The sequence below is a fragment of the Pseudogymnoascus verrucosus genome (genome assembly GCF_001662655.1).
Source record: "Pseudogymnoascus verrucosus strain UAMH 10579 unplaced genomic scaffold scaffold_1, whole genome shotgun sequence".
Taxonomy (NCBI): domain Eukaryota; kingdom Fungi; phylum Ascomycota; class Leotiomycetes; order Thelebolales; family Thelebolaceae; genus Pseudogymnoascus; species Pseudogymnoascus verrucosus.
This window is the reverse complement of record NW_017263652.1, coordinates 1,583,041-1,602,131: the sequence shown is the minus strand read 5'-3', so window position 1 is coordinate 1,602,131 and position 19,091 is coordinate 1,583,041. Positions and strand designations below refer to the sequence as shown.

Below are 19,091 nucleotides of genomic sequence, written 5' to 3'. Positions count from 1 at the left end.
ATTCGAAGTCTTCGGACTCTTCATTCAGTTTAGGCTGATATATGCGGTCTGTAGTTGGAAGACAGGATTGAACAGAAATTTGCATGGTTCGTGGGACGGTAGAAAACTCCGGACGAAGAAAAGGGTCTATCGTATAGTACAGAGAGAAGGATAAGGACGATGGGATTTTCGGCCAACGGCAAAAAAAGATCCGGAGCCGTGGAAAGGAGTATCCGAGGCACTTTGCTCATCATGATTGCGTTTCAAGCTTAGACCACTGATGAACCTTCTTAGGGCCTCCGATATTCTCGATATCCTTAGGCCAGTAAGAGCCTTCGATCCATCCTTTATCATATATATAATGTGTGGGACAAACGGAAATTTGTCTAGCTTGGGCAACACTGCTAGGATTGGCCGGGAAACAGTCGAAGATCAGCTCGACCACGGGATTGTGCATCTCATGCAAAGAAGTCATGACCAGCCCTGCAAAAGCAGACAAAGCGCAAAGGTCTCCATATACGGAAGAAGAATACAATTTGCTGATCGGCCTTAAGGAGGAATGCTTACCGTGGAAGAGATACATTGGGCTTTCACCCGTTCTTTTCCAGAGAGGAGCATCGAATCGCTGCAAGCGCGCTATTGTACGAAATTAAAGGACAGAGACTCTGGATCCGATGGCAAAAAAGACTGGTTTATCCCTTCCAGTACTCCCGTAGGCATGACGTCCGTGCTCGTTCACCATAACGAATCCATCTCTCGGACTCTAAGAAATTCCATCCTGAACGATGGATCGAGCATCCGCATCTTGATAGGTATCTGCTTTCGTTTTACTCAGTCTTCTCATTTGACACTGTGTATTTGTTTCATCAGTTATGGGTACGGTTTAACGCAAGCGTCTTAAACGTATAAGACGCACAGAAGCTAGAAACCATTTCTAGTGGCATTGAAGGCATGTATGTGTTCTCGTTGGAGTTCGAATTATAATGTATACTGTTATTAGAGCCAATAAGCCTGCCGCAAAGAGAGGAGCTTGTGGTGACCTCTAGAATATGCATCTTTGTATCATTTATGTTCCGGCCCAACCGCCAACTGAGCTGGTTGGCCAACTGGCTGGCGCAACCACCAACAATTAAAGTACCAACCTCTGGCCCTTAAGGCTGTGCAAAGGGTGAATAGACACCGTATCTATGACCTGGTCAAGCCAAGGTACCAAGCTTGGGACACAGCAAGAGTTCGCTAACTCGGAAACTCAAAACCGTCATCTTCATCATAACTCATACAGTAGCGGTTGCACCAGTGTACTTCCTGCACTGCCGCTGTTGCGGAGAAGCGGCGCCGAAGAGACGAGAACGCCAGTAGTCACAGTGGCATCGTTGAGTGAAGAGAGAAATTGCACTTCATGAATGGGGAAGTATACGAACTCCCCTACCCTCCATCATAATAACCAACCCTACCTTTCAAAATTTGTGCTTCGCTACACTCACCCCCACAATCACTACCCAAACGCCCCCCCTCTCTTGAAACTTCAACATGCCTAAACCCAAGACCTTGGCCCTTGCTTTTTCTACTTGCTTTATATTATACACACCTGCTGCCATACCACTGGTACAGGAAGTTGAAATGGTGGGGTTAGGATTAAGCGAGGGGGCATAAAATTCGTGTTCTAACTCTGCGATCCAAGTGTTCCCAGATTCATTCCCGTACATGAATGTGGCAGATACGTATGATAACCACTATACAATTCAATGCACGCCCTAAAGTCCATCTGATCACCACTGAATGGCTGCCATTCCATATTGCAGACCCGCCGTCCCGAACATGCTCACTGCGAGAACTTCTACTTCAACCATCTTGACGTTTGGGATTTCGGTATTCACAGCTGCAGCATATGAGACCCGTGACACGTACTGACACAAATTAGACGCCTCGCCCAGAATCGCAGCTGTCTTCTTCGGGCCATCTGGCTTATCTCTCAGCTCAGAGAAGTGCCAGCCGGTACCAGTCAGCGAAGCGATGACCAAAGTTGCGTTTATGATCGCGCCCGTTGCTCGTCCGTCAGCAACCTTTAAATTCTTCCTTTAGACTCTTCATTACACTTTTCGAAGCCCCGAACTTTCTCTGTATGGGACCACAAAACAATATCTTCGAGAGAATCGTGATGCCTGATATGGACATCATGGAGCCACTCATGTACTTGTCTTCGATCGGGTAAGGAGGCAGAAACCAATTAGCTGCCTCCAGAGAAGCCCCCATGATAACGCCCATGACAGCGGCGGGTATTGACCAGTCACTATCGCTTGTATCCTGCGTGGCCTCTGGGACGACAAGGATCAAGCAAGCCGATGGAGGAGAGAAAACCTGCAATGCCATGGCCTGCAACATAAACGGAATGCTTGTAAAAATCATCTGAGTCTTCGGTGCTCGCAGGCTTGACAGGGTCTGCTTGGTCACCGATGAACGAGGATGTGTGTAGAGGTGTAGTCACTGCCATTCTCGAGACTGGTACTGTAGGGTGGAAAAGAGCGGCAAGGCTACTCCAGTCAGGCGCTGAAATCAACTTGGCAGTCCCATCGTTGTCCGGAAAAGGCGCAGAACCCTTCGCGATCTTGTACACAACCGTATACCCCACAGAAGCAATCCAGAGAAATAAATCGAGGAAGGAAACGTCCGGAATGCCCAGTTCATTGAGTATATCCGAGATTATGGGTATGTGGAGCTTCGCCTCCAAGATTCCAATGGTCGCACTAGCCACCTCTACCAGTACCTTAAGCAGAGCATCCACCACGACTTGCACGCTCGATAGTACCCCATCAACTATGATCCCAGCCACACGCTGAAGTACCTGACCTACGTTCATGGATGGGAAGTCTCTTGCGAGCGTTTGGAGCTGGTCGTAGACCGCAGACAAGACGGCACCTTCTTTTGATACTGCTCCAAGGAGGTCGTCGACCAGACTCTGGGCCATGTTCATAGATGGAATGCCACTTATCATAGATATTGAGCCGACGTGATCGCGAAAATGATTTGCGAATAGCATTGACAGTGCAGTTTGTCCTTCACCAGGATTCGGAAAGCTCCCGATGATGGGATTATTTGCTCATGAGTGAACCTTGGGAGTTAAGAGCTGCGAGCTTCTTGAAAGGCTTCTCCATTGGGTTAATGGCCGTGGTTCCGGCACCGGGCACTGCGACGGCGATGATAGTGCCATTGATGCTATTGGTTGCTTCTATGATCGTGATAGACCCGGCAGAGTCTGTGGCCACTTTCGTAGGACTTTGTTGTAGAATATAATAGATCCCGTTGATATACACTGGAGATCGAACTTTGGCAGAAACAGCAATCTCCAAACCTCGTGCAGGCAGTCCTTGCTCGTCTGCAACCTGAATACTGGTAGTGTATGAATTGAATGACAGCGATTCCTGCCTTGGTGGTGCTGTGAGCTTGATTTCTTGTGCCTGCCACATCTTTGATGAGGTCCCGGTTGCCTGGACCAATTTCTGCAGTTTACCTGCGCCTGAAGCGAAGATGGTATTGCCTCCGTCGCTTTTGTTGACATAAGGAGATATTTGCTCGATGCCAAACAATATCGGGACAGGAGAGCTCCAAGACTTAGGGTCAGACACTGTATTAGCAGCGCATGAGGTATAGAAGACTTCGTCACTACCGTTTCTCCCCCACAGAGTGGTCACCCCATTATGTGTCATGGCGATCAACTTGCTGGTCTCAGAGATGACCTTGCTTGTCAACAGAGGCTTCCCGAGGGCACCGTCAGACTCCTGATCCTCAGCACTGAAACGAAAAAGTGTCGAGCCACTGGTCACGTAGAGATCGGGGGTTCCATGCAGTTCCGAACTTTGGTTGTCGTTCCAGGCTGCAGCAATGGCCGAAGGAGTTGCGCTGCCAGGCATAGTGAGGCGTGTTGGCATAGGAGGACCGCGACTGAACACATTGATCATTGGCACATAGACTAGCTGTGCAGAAACTCCAGAAATACCGGCTGTGTAAACACCATCAACTACGGCATGCAGTGCTCTGCCGACGCAACTTTGATATCTGTCTTCCTCAATGTCCACAGGTACATCATGCTCCTCCTAGTAAGTTCCACTCCTCCTTGCCGGGTCTATATAGTAACGAGCAATATCCTTAACATTCGACACCAGGGAGCGGTCGATGTCAACAATCAGATACTGATCCTTTTCTCTCGTTTCTGCGAAGGATTGACACAATTCTGATGGCAGACGGGATATTGCCAGTGGCATCAAATGGACACAGTGTCCAGTTCGGCTTAGCAATCCAAGAGGTATTGAGGCTAGAGTTGAAAAGTGATATGAAGGGATTGTCTAAATTACCAGATGTCACAGCCATTGCGAGGCCAATGGTCCCATCAAACACACTCTGTCCAGCATCGAAAGTGCGGACCTTACCCTCTCGGATAGTAGATGAAATTGCTGCAGAAGAAATGTCATTCAGCACCCAGCCAGTTTGCGTCTTGCCATTTTGCTCCTCAATCACATTAAGTACATTGTCTGTGCCCGTGGAGAATAACAAAGTATGCCCATCATCCGACTGCAGGCCAACAAACTTGCCCACCGGTGACACAATCGCTCCCTGTACGTAGTTTCGCATCATCTCAGATGAATATGTCAGCTTTAGGGGTGTTGAAGGCCTTAACGTGTTAGTATTCTGATCTGTTGATACTGCTGGGGTGGAATCACCCTTTGGTGGTGGAGGGTCTGGCAAAAAGAATGGAGGTGCAACAGTTGGGCCGCCTTGTGGCAAACCCTGATTGCCACCAGGAATCGGAAATGGAGGTGCGATGCCTGGGTTAAGTTTGCTCCAATCCTGTGGCACTTGATTTGGGCTCGGCTTCACATACGTGATAGCACAGATAAGATCTTGATGCTTAGAGAATGTGGCAGATTTATACGTGAAGACCTTTCCTCCAGGAAAAACGAAGGACTGCAAGGATCTGAAGTCAAAGGTTTTTAGCGTTGTGCTGGTGAAGCCGCTGACTTTCTTCTTGATATCGTTGGCAGTTTGCTCGAGATTGATGAAGAAGTTGACGAAGTCATTCACGTTGGGTCCTTCGTTAATCTCGTCCACGCTGGACGCCGGCTGAGATATTTGAATGATACCTTCCTAGTCAACCGAAATTGTGTACACATCGGTCAAAGTCTTATTGACAATATTGAAGTCCACTGACGTGAGATTTCTGCGAGCGTGCATGAACACAAGTAGCTGTTAGACCACTTTGATTGTGTTGTCCTCGAAGAACACGTTGCAGGTATAGGTGGGATTGATTCGAAGGGCTCCATTCACGGCTCCTGAAGAAGCCGAGTCTTCACCATTTGAGGAGTAATCAGCATATATGACCCTTGACTGATCGCCGGGAGTGATGCCAAGATCGTGTGGTTGTTGGCCGCCCGTTAAGGTCCAGCTATATGTCAAGCTACTGTCCTTCTAATCGGCAGAAACGTGGACCTCTGAATTGAAGCAAGCGTGTGGAATTACGAGCGCCAGTTGCTGTCGAAAATGCTCTGCAATGACGTTGCGGTTGATTGAAATGATACCACTCTCTACATTAATATCGCTAGGTTCCACCTAGTTCCAACTGAATGCCGTAGAGCCAGCGGGTAGAGATGGGCGTATGTGACCGTTAATAGCACAGAGGAAGTTGAGTGTCGTAACATCTTTTTCAAGAGCTGATGGATCCTAGGTAACAAACCCCTTGTCGTCTACCATCTGGCTTACGGCTCGCTCGAATGAAGTCATTTGCAACTGAGATGCATCTGGAGAGTCCGATACGGCATGAACAGAGATGAGAGGCTGCCCGATCTGTTTGGCATTGTCCCAGTAGATGCTAACAAAATACTTGGTGAGTAAGGCCTCGACATCAGACCCTTTGAGGCTGCCGCCGAGCCGCGGAAGTGTTTGCATTATCGCATTTTCGAGATCTAGCACCAACTGCTGTAAGCTAAAGGCGGTGGCTCCCAGATTGTTCAGAGAGGCGAGGAGGTTAGCTTTCTCTACAGGGTGGTTCTTGAAGTGCTGGCTATTCGTCAGATTGCGATCAAGATCTTCGACGACTAGGTTTACCGATGTTTCCACGGACCACGGCTGGCTTGAAGTTTGACCCGTAGGTTGATGCCACACACTCCAAGTGCCGGAGTCAGAGTCGAAACCATCAGGTGGACTGTTCTGGACGACAGAGAGAACTGCGAACAGTACATTCTGAACAGTAAATTGTTCGCGCTGTTTCCCAGAACCACAACCGGGGGAAGGTCCTTCGGCAAAAACCCAGAGGGCAGCCCGATCTGCATCTTAAAGCCACAAACAAACCTCGCTCTGGTAAGTACTGTAATCCGATCATCGTCGTAATCAGTCTCATCTGGAATGTCGAATAGATTTATGCCACCAGTCTTTTTCATCAGATCTTCCAAGGATATCTGTTGTGGGGGAGTTTTTGTTTTCTTGTTCGCTGCAAGGAAACATATGTAAGTGACTGGCTGGTTGCCTTGACTAAAATATTCCAGAAGGCCAGAGTTGATACTAGCCTGAGTAGTTGATACGACAAATTCATAACCGTATCGTGATAAGTAAGAGGCTGAGGCGGGCATATCGGGCGAACAGGTAAGTGATGCTGTCGATATCGCTTTATTGACCATGCAGAGTAAGTCTTTCTCGATGGGCTGAGGGTGGTAGTAATATTTGAGAATGGATAATAGAACGCAATGGTCCAAGATTTGAACCTGGAGCTGTCTCGACGCCGTGGAATATTTGGGGAACGCTGCACATCTTTATATTCTCTGGACTTTTGGCCGCGTTCTCCGTATTCGAACGGGAGGATGTCACTCGCCATACAGAGGTCAACTACCTTCAGTTGGTCGATAGGGAGCTTTGCTATAACCAAAAATCTCTAAAGTTACGTATAGGTACTAGCCTCCACCGACCTCTGTACAATGCAATTCAGCCCCAGCCACCGTAGTACCACTAGATATCTCAAGTTCGGCCAGACTGTGGTGGTGAAGAATCGTGCGTCGGACGCGCAGGAGGATTGAAAGGACTGCCTGCATTGAGGTCAGCCTTCTTTGATGCCGAGACAGACCATAGCGAAGGTCGGTGAAGATGGGAAAAGGAATGATTACTTCCTCGTCTGACGAACTAGTGCTTTCGTCTGATGCAAATGTATTCTCAGCACGCCTCCAATCTGCGCCATTCATATATCCTGGAGGATAAGCGAGGAGGCGCTCCGATTGGGACTTACACACGGGTGTATGGTGAGGAGTCCCGTTATCCTAATCCACTGCGAATACCTTAACATAGAAATTGTGAATACCAGAGCATGAGATTCCTTTTCGAGCTATGACCAATCCTTGGCGATAGGATGTGCCTTTTGACGGCCGTTCAGATGAGGCACGGCCTTCCTTTGGGCTCACACCACAAGATCAATATCATCTTCACCTCCGGCAGAGCGAATTCATAGGTGCGTTCACGATCAAGAATGGACCGCGAAGGGGTCCTGGCTGGCCAGGCGTCAAGGAAACTTGGCCGGGTGTCAACAGGGGTTGTGGCGGTCAGATTCGGTTAGATTAGACTTTAGCGTTGCATTAGCGGAGGACTAGTAAGCATATCCAGCGTGCTAAATCAGTAGAGTAGAGTAGAGTAGTAGTTTCGAAGAATAGCTCTTTTAAGTATCTTTACATACAAATTACTATTATAAGGTACTTATTACACCTAAAGTGCAAAACCGCACAACCCGCTTCTCCAAACGCGAAAACCGCACAACCCGCTTACTCCAACCTTGAGCAGAGCGAGAAGTTGGGTACGACGATTAAGTGCCCGCCTGCACCTCTATTCGAAGTGATAGTTCTACCGTTCGTGAGATACCCAGCCATTTTCGCTGTGAATCCCCGCCCGGCCCGAATCCTCCGTCCAACAGAACCCACCACTGTGGGCTCCCCCACAGGTAGATGCCAAAAATCACTTAGGCGCCTGACCTAAATATCCAGCGCTAAAATAAAGTATACTATTGGCCAACTTGGCCTCATTCGAAGAATTTTGGGCGGCTGTCCTGCCGATCGAGCCACATTCGTAACATAGGGGCCAAATCCAAAACACCAACATGACGTTTGCCATGATTGGTCCAAATAAGATCGCATGTAGATGATTCCAGAAGATAGTCTTCTTCATCCTTTGCTCCTCTTCCGTTCAGAACATTAAGAGATCGATCTCGTCCTGTACAGATACACGTTATCATCTTTATAGCGGCGCAGTCCTAGCTATCATGCTAATACTTGTACTGAGAGCAGTCCCGATCTTCTGTTTATGTATTGCATATACTCTTGCTGCTGGACCACACGTTATTCTATGGTCCTCTCAAACTTATGGGCCTGATGGCCCTTGGCACGCCGTCACTGTCAAGCTCGGCACTCCTGCTCAGCAAATGGATCTCATTCCTGCCGGCGCCTGGGAGACACAAATCCTCAGCTCTTCAGTATGTTCGACCAGCACGACGCTATCCGGTTGCAATGCGAACGCGGCTGGCCTTTTCGATCCCGAAAAATCAAGTTCCTTGGTCACAATCTCAGAGACAGGAACAATCAAAAATGGCAATTTCTGTGTCAATGGCGGTGGCATCCCATCCATGTCTGGCGACGCGGAATGGATGTTCGACACACTCTCCCTAACTCTTCGGGATGGCGTCGTGGGAAACAACGGCCAGAACACGATTCGCAATTTGTCCACCATGGTCATTTCCCGCGGCTACAACACGCTTCCTTCGGGCTCTACATATGCTGCTGAAGTTGGCAAACTCTCACTCGGCGCGCCGAACATAAACCAGTCGTGGGTACATGCCGGAAGCCGCTTCAACGCCACGTTCCTCCCTGGAACCCTCTTCGAGGCTGGCCAAATCCCGTCGAACTCATACGGCATGCACATTGGGTCCGTAGCTGCCGGGGTCCGTCCATCCCTCATCCTCGGTGGCTACGACCCAACACGAATCATAGGCCCCGTGTCCGCACAACCCTACACTATCCTCAAACTCCCCATCGACCTGCTTGATATCGGGATCTCCGTCTCATCTGGCAAATCACCCTTCGAATTTACCTCCAAATCGGGACTGTTGGCGTCCAACAACGCATCCATAGGCACTTCCCTTCCCGTCGTTATCGACTCCGCGTCCCCGTACCTCTATCTCCCTAAATCCACCTGCGACGCCATAACCTCGCTCCTACCCCTGACCTACAACCCCCTCCTCTCCCTCTACATCTGGGACGTCACCTCGCCGCTTTATACGACCATAATATCATCTCCCGCGTCTCTAACTTTCACATTCCGCCTCTCCTCCTCCATAACTGCCAACATGACCATCTCCGTCCCCTTCGCGCTGCTCAACCTAACGCTCACTACCCCCCTCGTCTCCAGCCCGATACCGTACTTCCCATGCCGGCCCGCCCAAGTCGAAACACTTGGAGAGAACTACGGTCTCGGGCGCGCGTTCCTACAAGCGGCGTTCGTGGGCGTGAACTGGGGCGGCGACGGGTTATGGTTCCTCGCTCAAGCGCCCGGGCCAAACACTCCCTCTCTCTCACCGCTGACATCCATCTTTCCTGGTGACAAAACGCTCAAGGGCGCGGATAACGGCTGGGAGGACAGCTGGAAGGGGTACTGGGAAGACGGCATCGACGGTGACGGAAACGCCATAGTGCCTACCGGCTCAACCGCTTCCGGGAATGGGACAGGAGCAGATATTGCACACACTTTGCCCGACTCGGCGCTGTCGAGGGGCGTGATAGCAGGGATCGCTGTCGGCGCAGTGGGCGGTGTTGCGGTGATTGTTGTGCTTGCGTGTCTTCTGTATAGCCGCGCGAGAAGACGGAAGGCAGACAGGGAGAATGTGAACTTGTTTGCTGAGGCGCACGTGGGTAACGACGGGCTAGCTGGTGTTTGCGATAGACATGCAGGTCAGGGGTACGGGCCGTCAGAGTTGTATACGCAGGCACCGGTGGGGGAGTTGCATAGCGATCATAATGGAGTGGTTGGGGAGTTGCATGGCGAATATAAGAAGGCGAGTGTAGTGGAGCTGCCATGATAGCTATAGTATAATAGATTAGTATAATGACGAAGTGAAATAGAAACTTAGAAAGCTGTAATCTTAATTTAAGTGTATAGCAGATACTACTACCTAGGTAGTATCTAGGTCTTCCCTAGGTACGGTAAGTATCTAAGCGACTTTATTCAGGTGAGGCAAGTATTTACAGATACTTCGGTAGTAGTGTTGGCAATAGTATATTGGTTCTTAGCAATATAACGTATTAGATAAGCTTGCACGTGTAGCTGTAAGGGGGTAGCGGTAAGGGGGCAGCAGCAGCGCTCTAACCTACCTTTGTAATCTAAGATTAAATATAACTATTACATCTATAGATTAGAACCTATAAACTGCTAAGCGCCATAAGCTGCCGCTCTTTAAGATTCACAGAATGGAAAACTAGGGAAACAAACCAGCATTACAGGGCCTAAGATTTATTATGGCAACGATGGATTTATTACCACTAAACCACTGATGCTTCTTGTTGTTAACCAATACCGTATTGCCACTTATGGACTTTACCTCGTCGCAAAAGCAGCCCGACCAGCTCCCCGTTGCTTTTGCGATGAGCCCAAAGTTTAAGTGTTGTTCTGTATACAAGTTTACAGCAATTTCAGCACTGACCCGTACGAATACGCACTGTACCTTACGGCTAGCCCTCGCAGGATAACACCCCCTTCCCTTGCCAACAGACAGATCACGCCATCTCCAAGGCTCAACAACTGGGCTATCATTGCTAGTCTCACAGACCCCCCCTATTAGAGTATCGCCTCAGGGGTTGTACCCATTTGCAAGGTTGATAGCAGTTTCCCATTAGAGATCTGCCTACTATTAGTATTCAAGCCTTAGATCAACTCACTTCTAAGGGTAGATTCCTTCCTAAACTGCATGTCCTCCAAATCAAATTTTGAAACTTTTAGACATCTAGAAAGTTGAAGTACAGCTTGATTTATAGAGATACTAAAAGCAAATAGGATCTAGGAAGCTATCTAGAGCGGCAAAGGGTAGTTCATTTTCGTGACGCTGACCGTGGGGGTCTTGCTGGCCTGTATCTAGTGACAAATGATACGGAATTATCAGCTCAGCACCGTCGGTCGGTATTTCCCCACGAAGCTCTGGATATTCGTCAAAGAATCGTCGTTGGACCGTCCAGCATTGCAAATCCCGCACTCGCTTAGAAAACTCCGTTGATAATGAATACAACCCCGTACGTGTATCCCAGGTGTATAGGCTTTGCTCGTCAAGGGACCAAGCGAATCGAAAACAAGAGCCCATATATGCAAGACATTTATTCGCCGAATATTTCTGTGGCCACACAACGAGGTGCTCACGAAATCCGGGCCTGTAACAATAGAATAGAGTCAGGCAATGCCGTACTTTAGAAGTTGTAATTAAAGAAGAGGATCCTCACCATACATAATAGCTCGCAGAAGGGGAATGATCTATGACTGATTGAAAGGGCCTATTGGGTATGTTGGCACGAGAACCAACAAGAGAAGCCGCTTCATTTACGTACCTTGGGCGCATGAAAGTCGGGAGCTCGCAAATCTGCCCCCCTCTGAGATATTGCTACCAGATGCAAATCAGCACCACTGTAAATGTGGACGTGAAATATCAACCTACCGAGAGTTGTAATGCCAATATATACATCATAGCAAGCTTCTCCACGGCTCCATAAAGCGACAGAATTTCCTCGTCCATATGACGAATCGCTTGCCAGATGGGATCCAGTAAGTATTTTTCCGGTACTAGATTCCAACCGTGCACGAGCGCTGTAACCAAAACATTATCATCGTGGGCCCTCTGTATTTGGCCAAAGACCAATGGTCTGATCTGTTTGGTCGAAGCTAGGGCGTTGTGTGTAATGGTTTCCAATGAATTCCACATAGACATGGAACCGTTGTTCGAACACGGCGTTAAGAGAGCTGATTTTGGCGGTTCAGAGGTTTCTGGAGAAGCCGATTCGCGGCAGCAGTATGCCTCCTCTGGACCTGACATATTGGAGATTACCTGGAAAGGATCCGGAGTGCTACCAGCCATCAGTTCCATCTGATCTGGGTTTGGTGGCATGGATATGAACGGCGTAAAGTCATCATTATGTCGCTGAAGCGGTTCCGCGGCGTTAAACAACTGTTCAAGATCTTGATAATGCGGCTGTTTATTACATCGGTCCAAAGCGAAACCTGGTCCAACAGTCTCCATGGCTTCGCTACTGCTGCCCTCAGGTGGAGATTGTATGCCTTCCTGGTCGCTGGCCCCCACTGCAAAAGCCAGATCAGTTATCGCCGACAAGGGAGGCCTGGCTATGCGATCGCTTGACCCTTGGAGGCTTGATTGGGCCATCTCAATAATGTTCGTCAAGGTACACCGGAGCTGGAGGGCAGCATTGTAGTTCTCGTCCGCCTGTTGTATGAGACATTGAACCTTTTCAGAGTCGCTAGACGGAGCACTGCTAGCCTCAACCAGCTTCTCTAGATGGGCAATATAACTTTTGGTCTTCTCACGAGATGTTTTGCGGAACTTCCGGTCCGCGGCTCTTTTCCGTGCTCGCTGGGATGGTGTCAAGGGTTTCGGTCCCGGCTTTTCTTTATTAGCATACATTATGAAGGTGGCAGCGCAACTTGGCGCAGCGAAAATAGGAATGATGGATATTATCTACTTGGAATAGGGGATGGGGTCGTCCTGCAGGATTCTCTCCAGGCTTGTTAGACCAGGTCTAGTTCGTGGGGTGCAGGAGGGGACAATAGCCGAGGCGACAAGGGAAAATGCGGGGTAGGCGCTAGGGAATGTATCATTTCCACTAATTTGCAAGGTGTCACTAGGGGCATCAGCCAATAAGTTGCCCTGAATAGCTCTGAAAATTACGATGAGTTTCATATCTCCATGATGATTCAATGTACGCGTACAAATAGCTACATCATACTAGAGGCCAGTAGCTACCCCGTGTTATACTTGCCCCGCATCCCACCAGAGAGATTCTCCACTTTAGAACACACAGACACCAAAGTTGTTCCACACAGTGTACATCATTCCGCCACAGTTACTTCGCTCAGATGGTAACCTCTTTCCGAAATGGAATATTTTCATCACTGGTTTTGGGATTATCCCAATATTTACATGATGAGATATGTCACGGGTGCGTAGGGCCTATGTCGGGGCTGACTCGAGGGCGGACTGGTGCGAGCTAACAGCCTAAGGCATTAACCATACAGCCCTTGCTACGTATAGTGGTGGGCCGGGGGCGAGTTGGGGGTGACACGCCCCCGACAAATTGTATATAGGAGGGAAGAGATTAGTCTGTAGAATACAGAGACAGCTGCTCTATCGCGCGAGCCTAGTACGTTGTCGTCAAGCCATTGCAAGACAGGTCATGAAACATGTACTATTAACACTATCTATTTAGTCAGCTAATGTTTAAGTAATTGAGTACAGTGAGCAAGAAAAGATAGAGATTGGGTAGTGAGTAGTGAGGGAAACACACGAAATGCACTTCCAAAACAATCAGTGTGCTGTCTCGTATGCGAGGCCATCGAGTTTCCCTTCCTTTCGCCACTTCCGTAGGAGTTCAATGAAGGCGGGGGATCCGAGTCCGTACCAGGAATTTCGAAGCACCACGTCAGATACCTTCCCTTCATTGTTGTAGTAGCCGGGTGTGCATTGTTTCGTGAATTCTTGTTGAAGTCTCGCAAGCTCAACAACAGTCTGAACCCATTTGTTTTCGGCCTCTGCTGTGGCTTCCACGGCTTCGATGCCATTCTCCACACAGTACGAAGCGATGTAGGCAATATGGATGGCCTGCTCGTCAAGCATATGGGTTAGATTAGGGGTAAGGCCCGATTGCATAAGGCTGACGATAAAAAGGTTAGGGAACCCCCTGCTATGAAGGCCATGGAGTGTAGATGCACCAGATTTCCACTTCTCTGAAAGTTCAAGTCCTTCACGACCTCGAATAGTAAGTGAAGACTTGTTTGTATGGTTGACGACAAATTCAAACCCGGTGGCGTAAATAATACAGTCAAGCTCGTAGGTTTTTCCACCAGCAACAATGCCCTCTTCGGTGATTTTCTCGACACCTTGACCATCGGTGTCTACCAAAGTAACATTAGGGTTATTAAATGCAGGAAGATAAGTGTCGTGAAAGCAGGGTCGCTTGCAGAACTGATTGTACCATGGCTTCAGCTTCTCAGCAGTCGCTGGATCGAGAACTGTGTTGTCTATCCGAGCACGAATTTCGTCCATCTTTTGAAAATCAGCGAGCTGTCGGGCCGCCGCATTGTCTGCTGAAGCTGTTGATTGATTTTTCCCACCCAAAACCGACAGTTTACGAATAATGTCGGTCCAGTTGTCCCCAACCAGGTCTTCGTCGGCGTGGCCACCAGTGACAATAGTGTTGAAGTTCTCCATCCTCCGCTTTTGCCATCCAGGCGTTAAGCTGTCAACCCATTTCGGGTCAGTAGGTTGGTTGTTTCGAACGTCAACAGAGGATGGAGTGCGCTGGAACACGTAGAGATGTTTGGCACCTGCTGCGAGATGCGGGATCGCTTGAACTGATGTTGCTCCTGTCCCAATGATACCGATACGCTTATCTGATATCTTGTCTAAGTTTCCCAGGGTATCCCCTCCGGTATAAGCGTAGTCCCAGCGATTGGTATGGAAGGAATGTCCTTTGAACGTCTCTAAGCCAGGAATCCTTGGAACCTTTGCATTGTGCAGTGGGCCGCTTGCCGTTGCCACGAATTTGGCCCTGATGTTGTCGTTACGGTTTGTTGTTCCCGCCCAACGCTTACTTTCCTCATCCCAGTCAAGTGCAAGTAATTCGGTCTGGAAGAGGGCTTTGTCGTACAGGCCGAATTTGGTGCCAATGGCACGGGCATGCTTCCGCAGCTCAGGCGACTTTGCGTACTTTTCGACTGGTATATAACCCATCTCTTCTAGCAGTGGCATGTAAATATACGATTCGGTGTCACAGGCCGCCCCGGGGTATCTGTTCCAATACCACACGCCACCAAAGTCCCCTGCCTTTTCCACAATTTTGATGTTGGTGATTCCCATTTGAATCAATCTCACAGCAATAAGAAGACCACCCCACCCACCTCCCATGATTAGGAAGTCAACTTCTTTCTTAATAGGGTCCCGAGGACTAGGTGAACCTGCATATAGATCTGATTGTCTCTCTTGATCCAAACGCACATACTGGTCGATACCATCATCGCGAAGGCGTTTGTCGCGCTCTTCGATATACTTTTTTTCGATCACTTTGGGGTCAAACTGCAGTTTGACGCCCTCGTCGCTAATGCTACCCATTTTGTTTTGGTATGAGCAGCGGGGAAATATGATATAATAGAAGATGTAGTTTTTAATAAACGTTCTACTCGGGCAGCTGGCAGGGACCACCTCTTAATATCTATCTTTACGTCGTAGGCGCACATGTTAGGTCGACAGGTATCGACTCGATGGGCATCGACTCGAAGGACAGGATAAGCTGGCTTTGATTGTCCCAGTTAGTCGCAGGCGTAGATGTTAGGTCAATAGGTATCGACTTGATGAACATCGACTCAAATGGCATCGACTCGACGGGTATCGACTCGATAGGTATTGACTCGACAGGTATCGACTCGGCGGGCATCGATAGAGTCGACTGCGCGCCAAAATTGTTTTGGTCGTCCATATTAATTACATACGTGTGTCTCTTATTACTTTTTTTTCTTTCAACCAGAAAATGTGCATCGCTCCTACGCCACCATCCCCGACTGAACCGGCCTTTTAAGTTTTCTTTCCTCACAATGGCTACGGTGCATGGCCACTGCAACGCCGGTTTCGATCACGTTCGCAATGTGTTCCAAGAGCACATCACTGCCGATAAGGAGCTGGGGGCATCTCTTTGTGTCAACATTGATGGAATAAACGTGATCGACCTCTGGGGTGGTCATGCGGACGCGACAAAGACGAAGCCATGGGATGAAGATACGCTGATCGTGGTCTGGTCTTGTTCCAAGATTGTCACTGCATTAGCCGCGGCTATTCTTATTGATCGTGGCTTGTTAGATCCTGAAAAGAAGGTTTCTAACTACTGGCCCGAGTTTGGAGCATCTGGAAAGGAAGACATTACAGTTGGCCATATTCTCAGCCACGCATCTGGCGTGCCGTCCTGGGAGCAGCCAATCACCATTCAAGAGACTTATTCCAGCAAAAGCGCAGCAGAGAAACTAGCACAGCAGTCGCCCTGGTGGACCCCCGGAGAACACTCAGGATACCATCTTTTCAATCAGGGCCATTTCGTAGGCGAACTAGTCCGTCGGATAACAGGGAAGACGCTCAAACAGTTCATAGCCGATGAGATTACGGTTCCCTTAGAAGCAGACTTCCGTCTCGGACTCGAAGAGAAAGACTATCCGCGTACTGCAGATGTTATCGCACCGCCGGCGATACCTCTAGACGGCCTTGATCCAAATAGTATTATGGTTAGAGCCATGTGTGGCCCCGTTATCAAAGCCGAATATTCATCAACACGGGAGTTCAGAGAAGCTGAGGTAGGCGCCGCAAATGGATTTGGGAATGCTCGATCGCTGTGCCGCATTGGATCAATCGTATCGCTGGCAGGGACAGTGGATGGAAAGCAGTATATATCGCCTCAGACCGTGGACCAAATGATGCACGAACGGATCCGCGGTCAAGACCTAGTTCTTGGCACGTTCTTGCGATTTGGCTTGGGAGTTGGCCTGCCCGTGCCGCAGACAGTGCCGTGGGTTCCAGAGGGCCGCATCTGTTTCTGGTGTGGTTGGGGTGGGTCGACAGTAGTCATGGACTTGGATCGGCGGATGACGATCAGCTATGCCATGAACAAGATGGGGGTTGGTACTTTAGGAAACGAAAGCACTGCGGCCTACGTTAATGCGGTGTATGCTGTTGTTGGCGGAAATTTGCCTTCTTGACTTTGACTTCACTCACGCGACCTTTTAATTCGGCATAGAATTTACTTATATGGTTTTCGAGGTTTATGCACAGTGACTACTAGAGAGTATATGTTTAAGCCTTAGTTTGCCTCGTTATAAACGTCAACTGTGTACAAAAGGTCTAGAAATGGAGCACATAGATGCTAATGCTGCTACTTAAAACTTAAGCAAGTTGTTTCTGCTTTAGCAGGATATAGAAACTATAAATAACATTTATTGTGTCTTTACTGTACGACGCACGGTCCTATCTCCAACATGATGATAGCAAAGGATATGCTACGTGTTATGGCTGCTGTTGAAGGCAGCTTTTGGGAAACACATGTTCAGGCGGCCAAGCGCCAGAAATTGCTGCTTTTCAAGATTCACAGAAGAGACACCCAGGAGATATAAACCGGCGTTACGGGGCCCGAAAGACTTCATGTATTTATCATGGCAACGATGGATTTATACTACCAAACCACTGATGCTTTGTTGTAGGCCAATCGCGTATTGGCACATATGATGGTTGGGGCCGGCGCACAGTACTCGTCACTAACAGTGTTGGGGGAAACCGACATTCCCGTGGGATACGGCAGGCTTTTACCGCCAAAATGGCCACTTTTCTCCGTGGGATTGTCCGGCTCCCCTATTGGCTTGGGCATTGGGTGGTAATTACACTCAATGTCTCACCACAGCCAGGGGGCAGAAGAAGCAACTTCTTCAGGGCTTTGGGGGTTTCCCCCAGGCCTACAAATACTGTACGTAGCCCGTAGATTAGGTAGTAATTCAATTAATTATATTGCCCCATATGCTGTACTCTACTGCTGCCGAAGCATCTGTCTGGCTGCCCGTAGGAGCTTATCACGGGAACCGGAGATTATCACACGATTTTGTGTGTAATTCCCAGAATCTCGCAATTGCTCTCAACAAGCAGATTTAGAGGCGACGCTGTGAACGATCTGGCTTGGGTGCGGAGATGAGCTTCTTGGCAAAAATTGTGCTTTTGACGCGGCGGCTGCTAGCTGCTACGCCGCAGGCCTAAGTGTTTTCCTTCTAATTCCTTGCCGCAAACGTGTCTCCTAGATATATGTTGCGACGTCGCCAACATGCATCCTCCTACCCTCCTCCTGATTGCCCTCACAACCTGCGTCGTCACCGCGACCAGTGCAGAGACCGTCCCAGCGGCCATCACCCGCGCCCCCCGAGCCGTCGACCCAGAGGGTTGTCCTACCGAGTTCCTAACCCAGGAGGGTTTGGACGTGCCCAAGCCAACCGGCTCTCTGGCCGACGAGATCCAATTCTACGGCTGGAAGCTGTACAAGTCATGCATCACTGCTACTGCTACTGTTACTGCCACCGACGTTGACAGATGCCCGTCCTATGCCGCGTCAGACTGGTGCGGCTTCACTACTGCTGCGCCGACAAGCGTCCTCCCGGCCTATTCGATATACGCTAGCCAGGCGTACTCATGGTGGATGGAGCATAGCTCTGCGCTTGTCTACATGAGGGACAATTGCCCTAATACTTGGGAGCATGGCCGGTGGCGTGATGGAGACGGCGAGAGGTGGATTCAAGACACCTATGTCGTTGGTGCATGCTATGCCGAAGCGCTTATGACTGCTGAGCTGGCGCCGACGGGGGTGGCTACGGGGGGGTCGAGCACGACGGAGCTGGCGGCTACGGGGGTGTTGATGACGACGGGGCTGGCGGTTACGGGGGCTTCGACCGCGACGAAGCTAGCGGCTACGACCCTCGCGGAAACGGCTGTGGGAAGCGCGACTCCGACATCGACGGACGCGCCGAGTGGTGGGATGGGACGCTTGAGCGCGGAGATGTGGGTGGCTGCGCTTGCGGGGATCGCTGCTGTTGCGGGAGGCTACGAGTGGTAGGGAGTGGGCATATTTGTGCGAGAGGTGCTGTATTGTATAGTTAGATACCCTAATTGGTGCGTGATGTATGCGTTGCTGCTCTAGATGCCTACGGTCCAAAAGTACAAGGCAGGCGTTAAGGGATACACATAAAAGGGCAGAAGCTCAACAGTAGACTATAGTGTATAGAATAAATGGATCAATTGAATTACCATACTAACT

General features: G+C 49.4%; 8 protein-coding genes across 8 annotated transcripts; 3 read left to right on the top strand and 5 right to left on the bottom strand.

Annotated features, from left to right (window-relative positions):
* Window positions 1–1,748: 1,748 nt before the first annotated feature.
* Window positions 1,749–2,244, bottom strand: VE01_00563 (uncharacterized protein; the record flags this gene model as incomplete). The annotated part of the gene is made up of 2 exons (XM_018270092.1): window positions 1,749–2,026; window positions 2,076–2,244. The coding sequence occupies 2 exons, from the start codon at window positions 2,242–2,244 to the stop codon at window positions 1,749–1,751; spliced, it is 447 nt and encodes a 148-aa protein (XP_018135552.1).
* Window positions 2,245–2,269: 25 nt separating this feature from the next.
* Window positions 2,270–2,944, bottom strand: VE01_00562 (uncharacterized protein; the record flags this gene model as incomplete). The annotated part of the gene is made up of 1 exon (XM_018270091.1): window positions 2,270–2,944. The coding sequence occupies one exon, from the start codon at window positions 2,942–2,944 to the stop codon at window positions 2,270–2,272; it is 675 nt and encodes a 224-aa protein (XP_018135551.1).
* A 124-nt stretch (window positions 2,945–3,068) lies between these two features.
* On the bottom strand, window positions 3,069–6,299 carry VE01_00561 (uncharacterized protein; the record flags this gene model as incomplete). The annotated part of the gene is made up of 4 exons (XM_018270090.1): window positions 3,069–3,976; window positions 4,329–5,118; window positions 5,731–6,172; window positions 6,208–6,299. 4 exons carry the CDS (start codon window positions 6,297–6,299, stop codon window positions 3,069–3,071), a joined length of 2,232 nt encoding a protein of 743 aa, XP_018135322.1.
* Window positions 6,300–8,024: 1,725 nt separating this feature from the next.
* VE01_00560 (uncharacterized protein) lies at window positions 8,025–10,107 on the top strand. The gene has a single exon (XM_018270089.2). The coding sequence runs from the start codon at window positions 8,264–8,266 to the stop codon at window positions 10,070–10,072; it is 1,809 nt and encodes a 602-aa protein (XP_018135553.1). The 5' UTR covers window positions 8,025–8,263; the 3' UTR covers window positions 10,073–10,107.
* A 905-nt stretch (window positions 10,108–11,012) lies between these two features.
* On the bottom strand, window positions 11,013–12,762 carry VE01_00559 (uncharacterized protein). The gene is made up of 4 exons (XM_018270088.2): window positions 11,693–12,762; window positions 11,586–11,638; window positions 11,481–11,531; window positions 11,013–11,411 (listed from the first exon to the last, which is right to left on the bottom strand). The coding sequence occupies exons 1-4, from the start codon at window positions 12,668–12,670 to the stop codon at window positions 11,030–11,032; spliced, it is 1,464 nt and encodes a 487-aa protein (XP_018135272.2). The 5' UTR covers window positions 12,671–12,762; the 3' UTR covers window positions 11,013–11,029.
* Window positions 12,763–13,570: 808 nt separating this feature from the next.
* On the bottom strand, window positions 13,571–15,737 carry VE01_00558 (uncharacterized protein; the record flags this gene model as incomplete). The annotated part of the gene is made up of 2 exons (XM_018270087.1): window positions 13,571–15,365; window positions 15,484–15,737. The coding sequence occupies 2 exons, from the start codon at window positions 15,735–15,737 to the stop codon at window positions 13,571–13,573; spliced, it is 2,049 nt and encodes a 682-aa protein (XP_018135273.1).
* Window positions 15,738–15,852: 115 nt separating this feature from the next.
* On the top strand, window positions 15,853–17,001 carry VE01_00557 (uncharacterized protein; the record flags this gene model as incomplete). Its single annotated transcript, XM_018270086.1, has 1 exon — window positions 15,853–17,001. The coding sequence occupies one exon, from the start codon at window positions 15,853–15,855 to the stop codon at window positions 16,999–17,001; it is 1,149 nt and encodes a 382-aa protein (XP_018135268.1).
* An 811-nt stretch (window positions 17,002–17,812) lies between these two features.
* VE01_00556 (uncharacterized protein) lies at window positions 17,813–19,087 on the top strand. The gene has a single exon (XM_018270085.2). The coding sequence runs from the start codon at window positions 18,108–18,110 to the stop codon at window positions 18,888–18,890; it is 783 nt and encodes a 260-aa protein (XP_018135269.1). The 5' UTR covers window positions 17,813–18,107; the 3' UTR covers window positions 18,891–19,087.
* The last annotated feature ends 4 nt before the right edge of the window (window positions 19,088–19,091 follow it).

What these genes read in the sequence shown, in the direction of transcription:
- VE01_00560 (XM_018270089.2), top strand. Translation starts at nt 8,264, where the DNA reads ATGCTAATACTTGTACTGAGAGCAGTCCCGATCTTCTGTTTATGTATT.
- VE01_00559 (XM_018270088.2), bottom strand. Translation starts at nt 12,670, where the DNA reads ATGTATGCTAATAAAGAAAAGCCGGGACCGAAACCCTTGACACCATCC. An exon ending in TATTGGCATTACAACTCTCG is followed by an intron (nt 11,639 to 11,692) that starts GTAGGTTGATAT and finishes TGCATCTGGTAG; the next exon opens with CAATATCTCAGAGGGGGGCA. An exon ending in CCGACTTTCATGCGCCCAAG is followed by an intron (nt 11,532 to 11,585) that starts GTACGTAAATGA and finishes CATACCCAATAG; the next exon opens with GCCCTTTCAATCAGTCATAG.
- VE01_00556 (XM_018270085.2), top strand. Translation starts at nt 18,108, where the DNA reads ATGCATCCTCCTACCCTCCTCCTGATTGCCCTCACAACCTGCGTCGTC.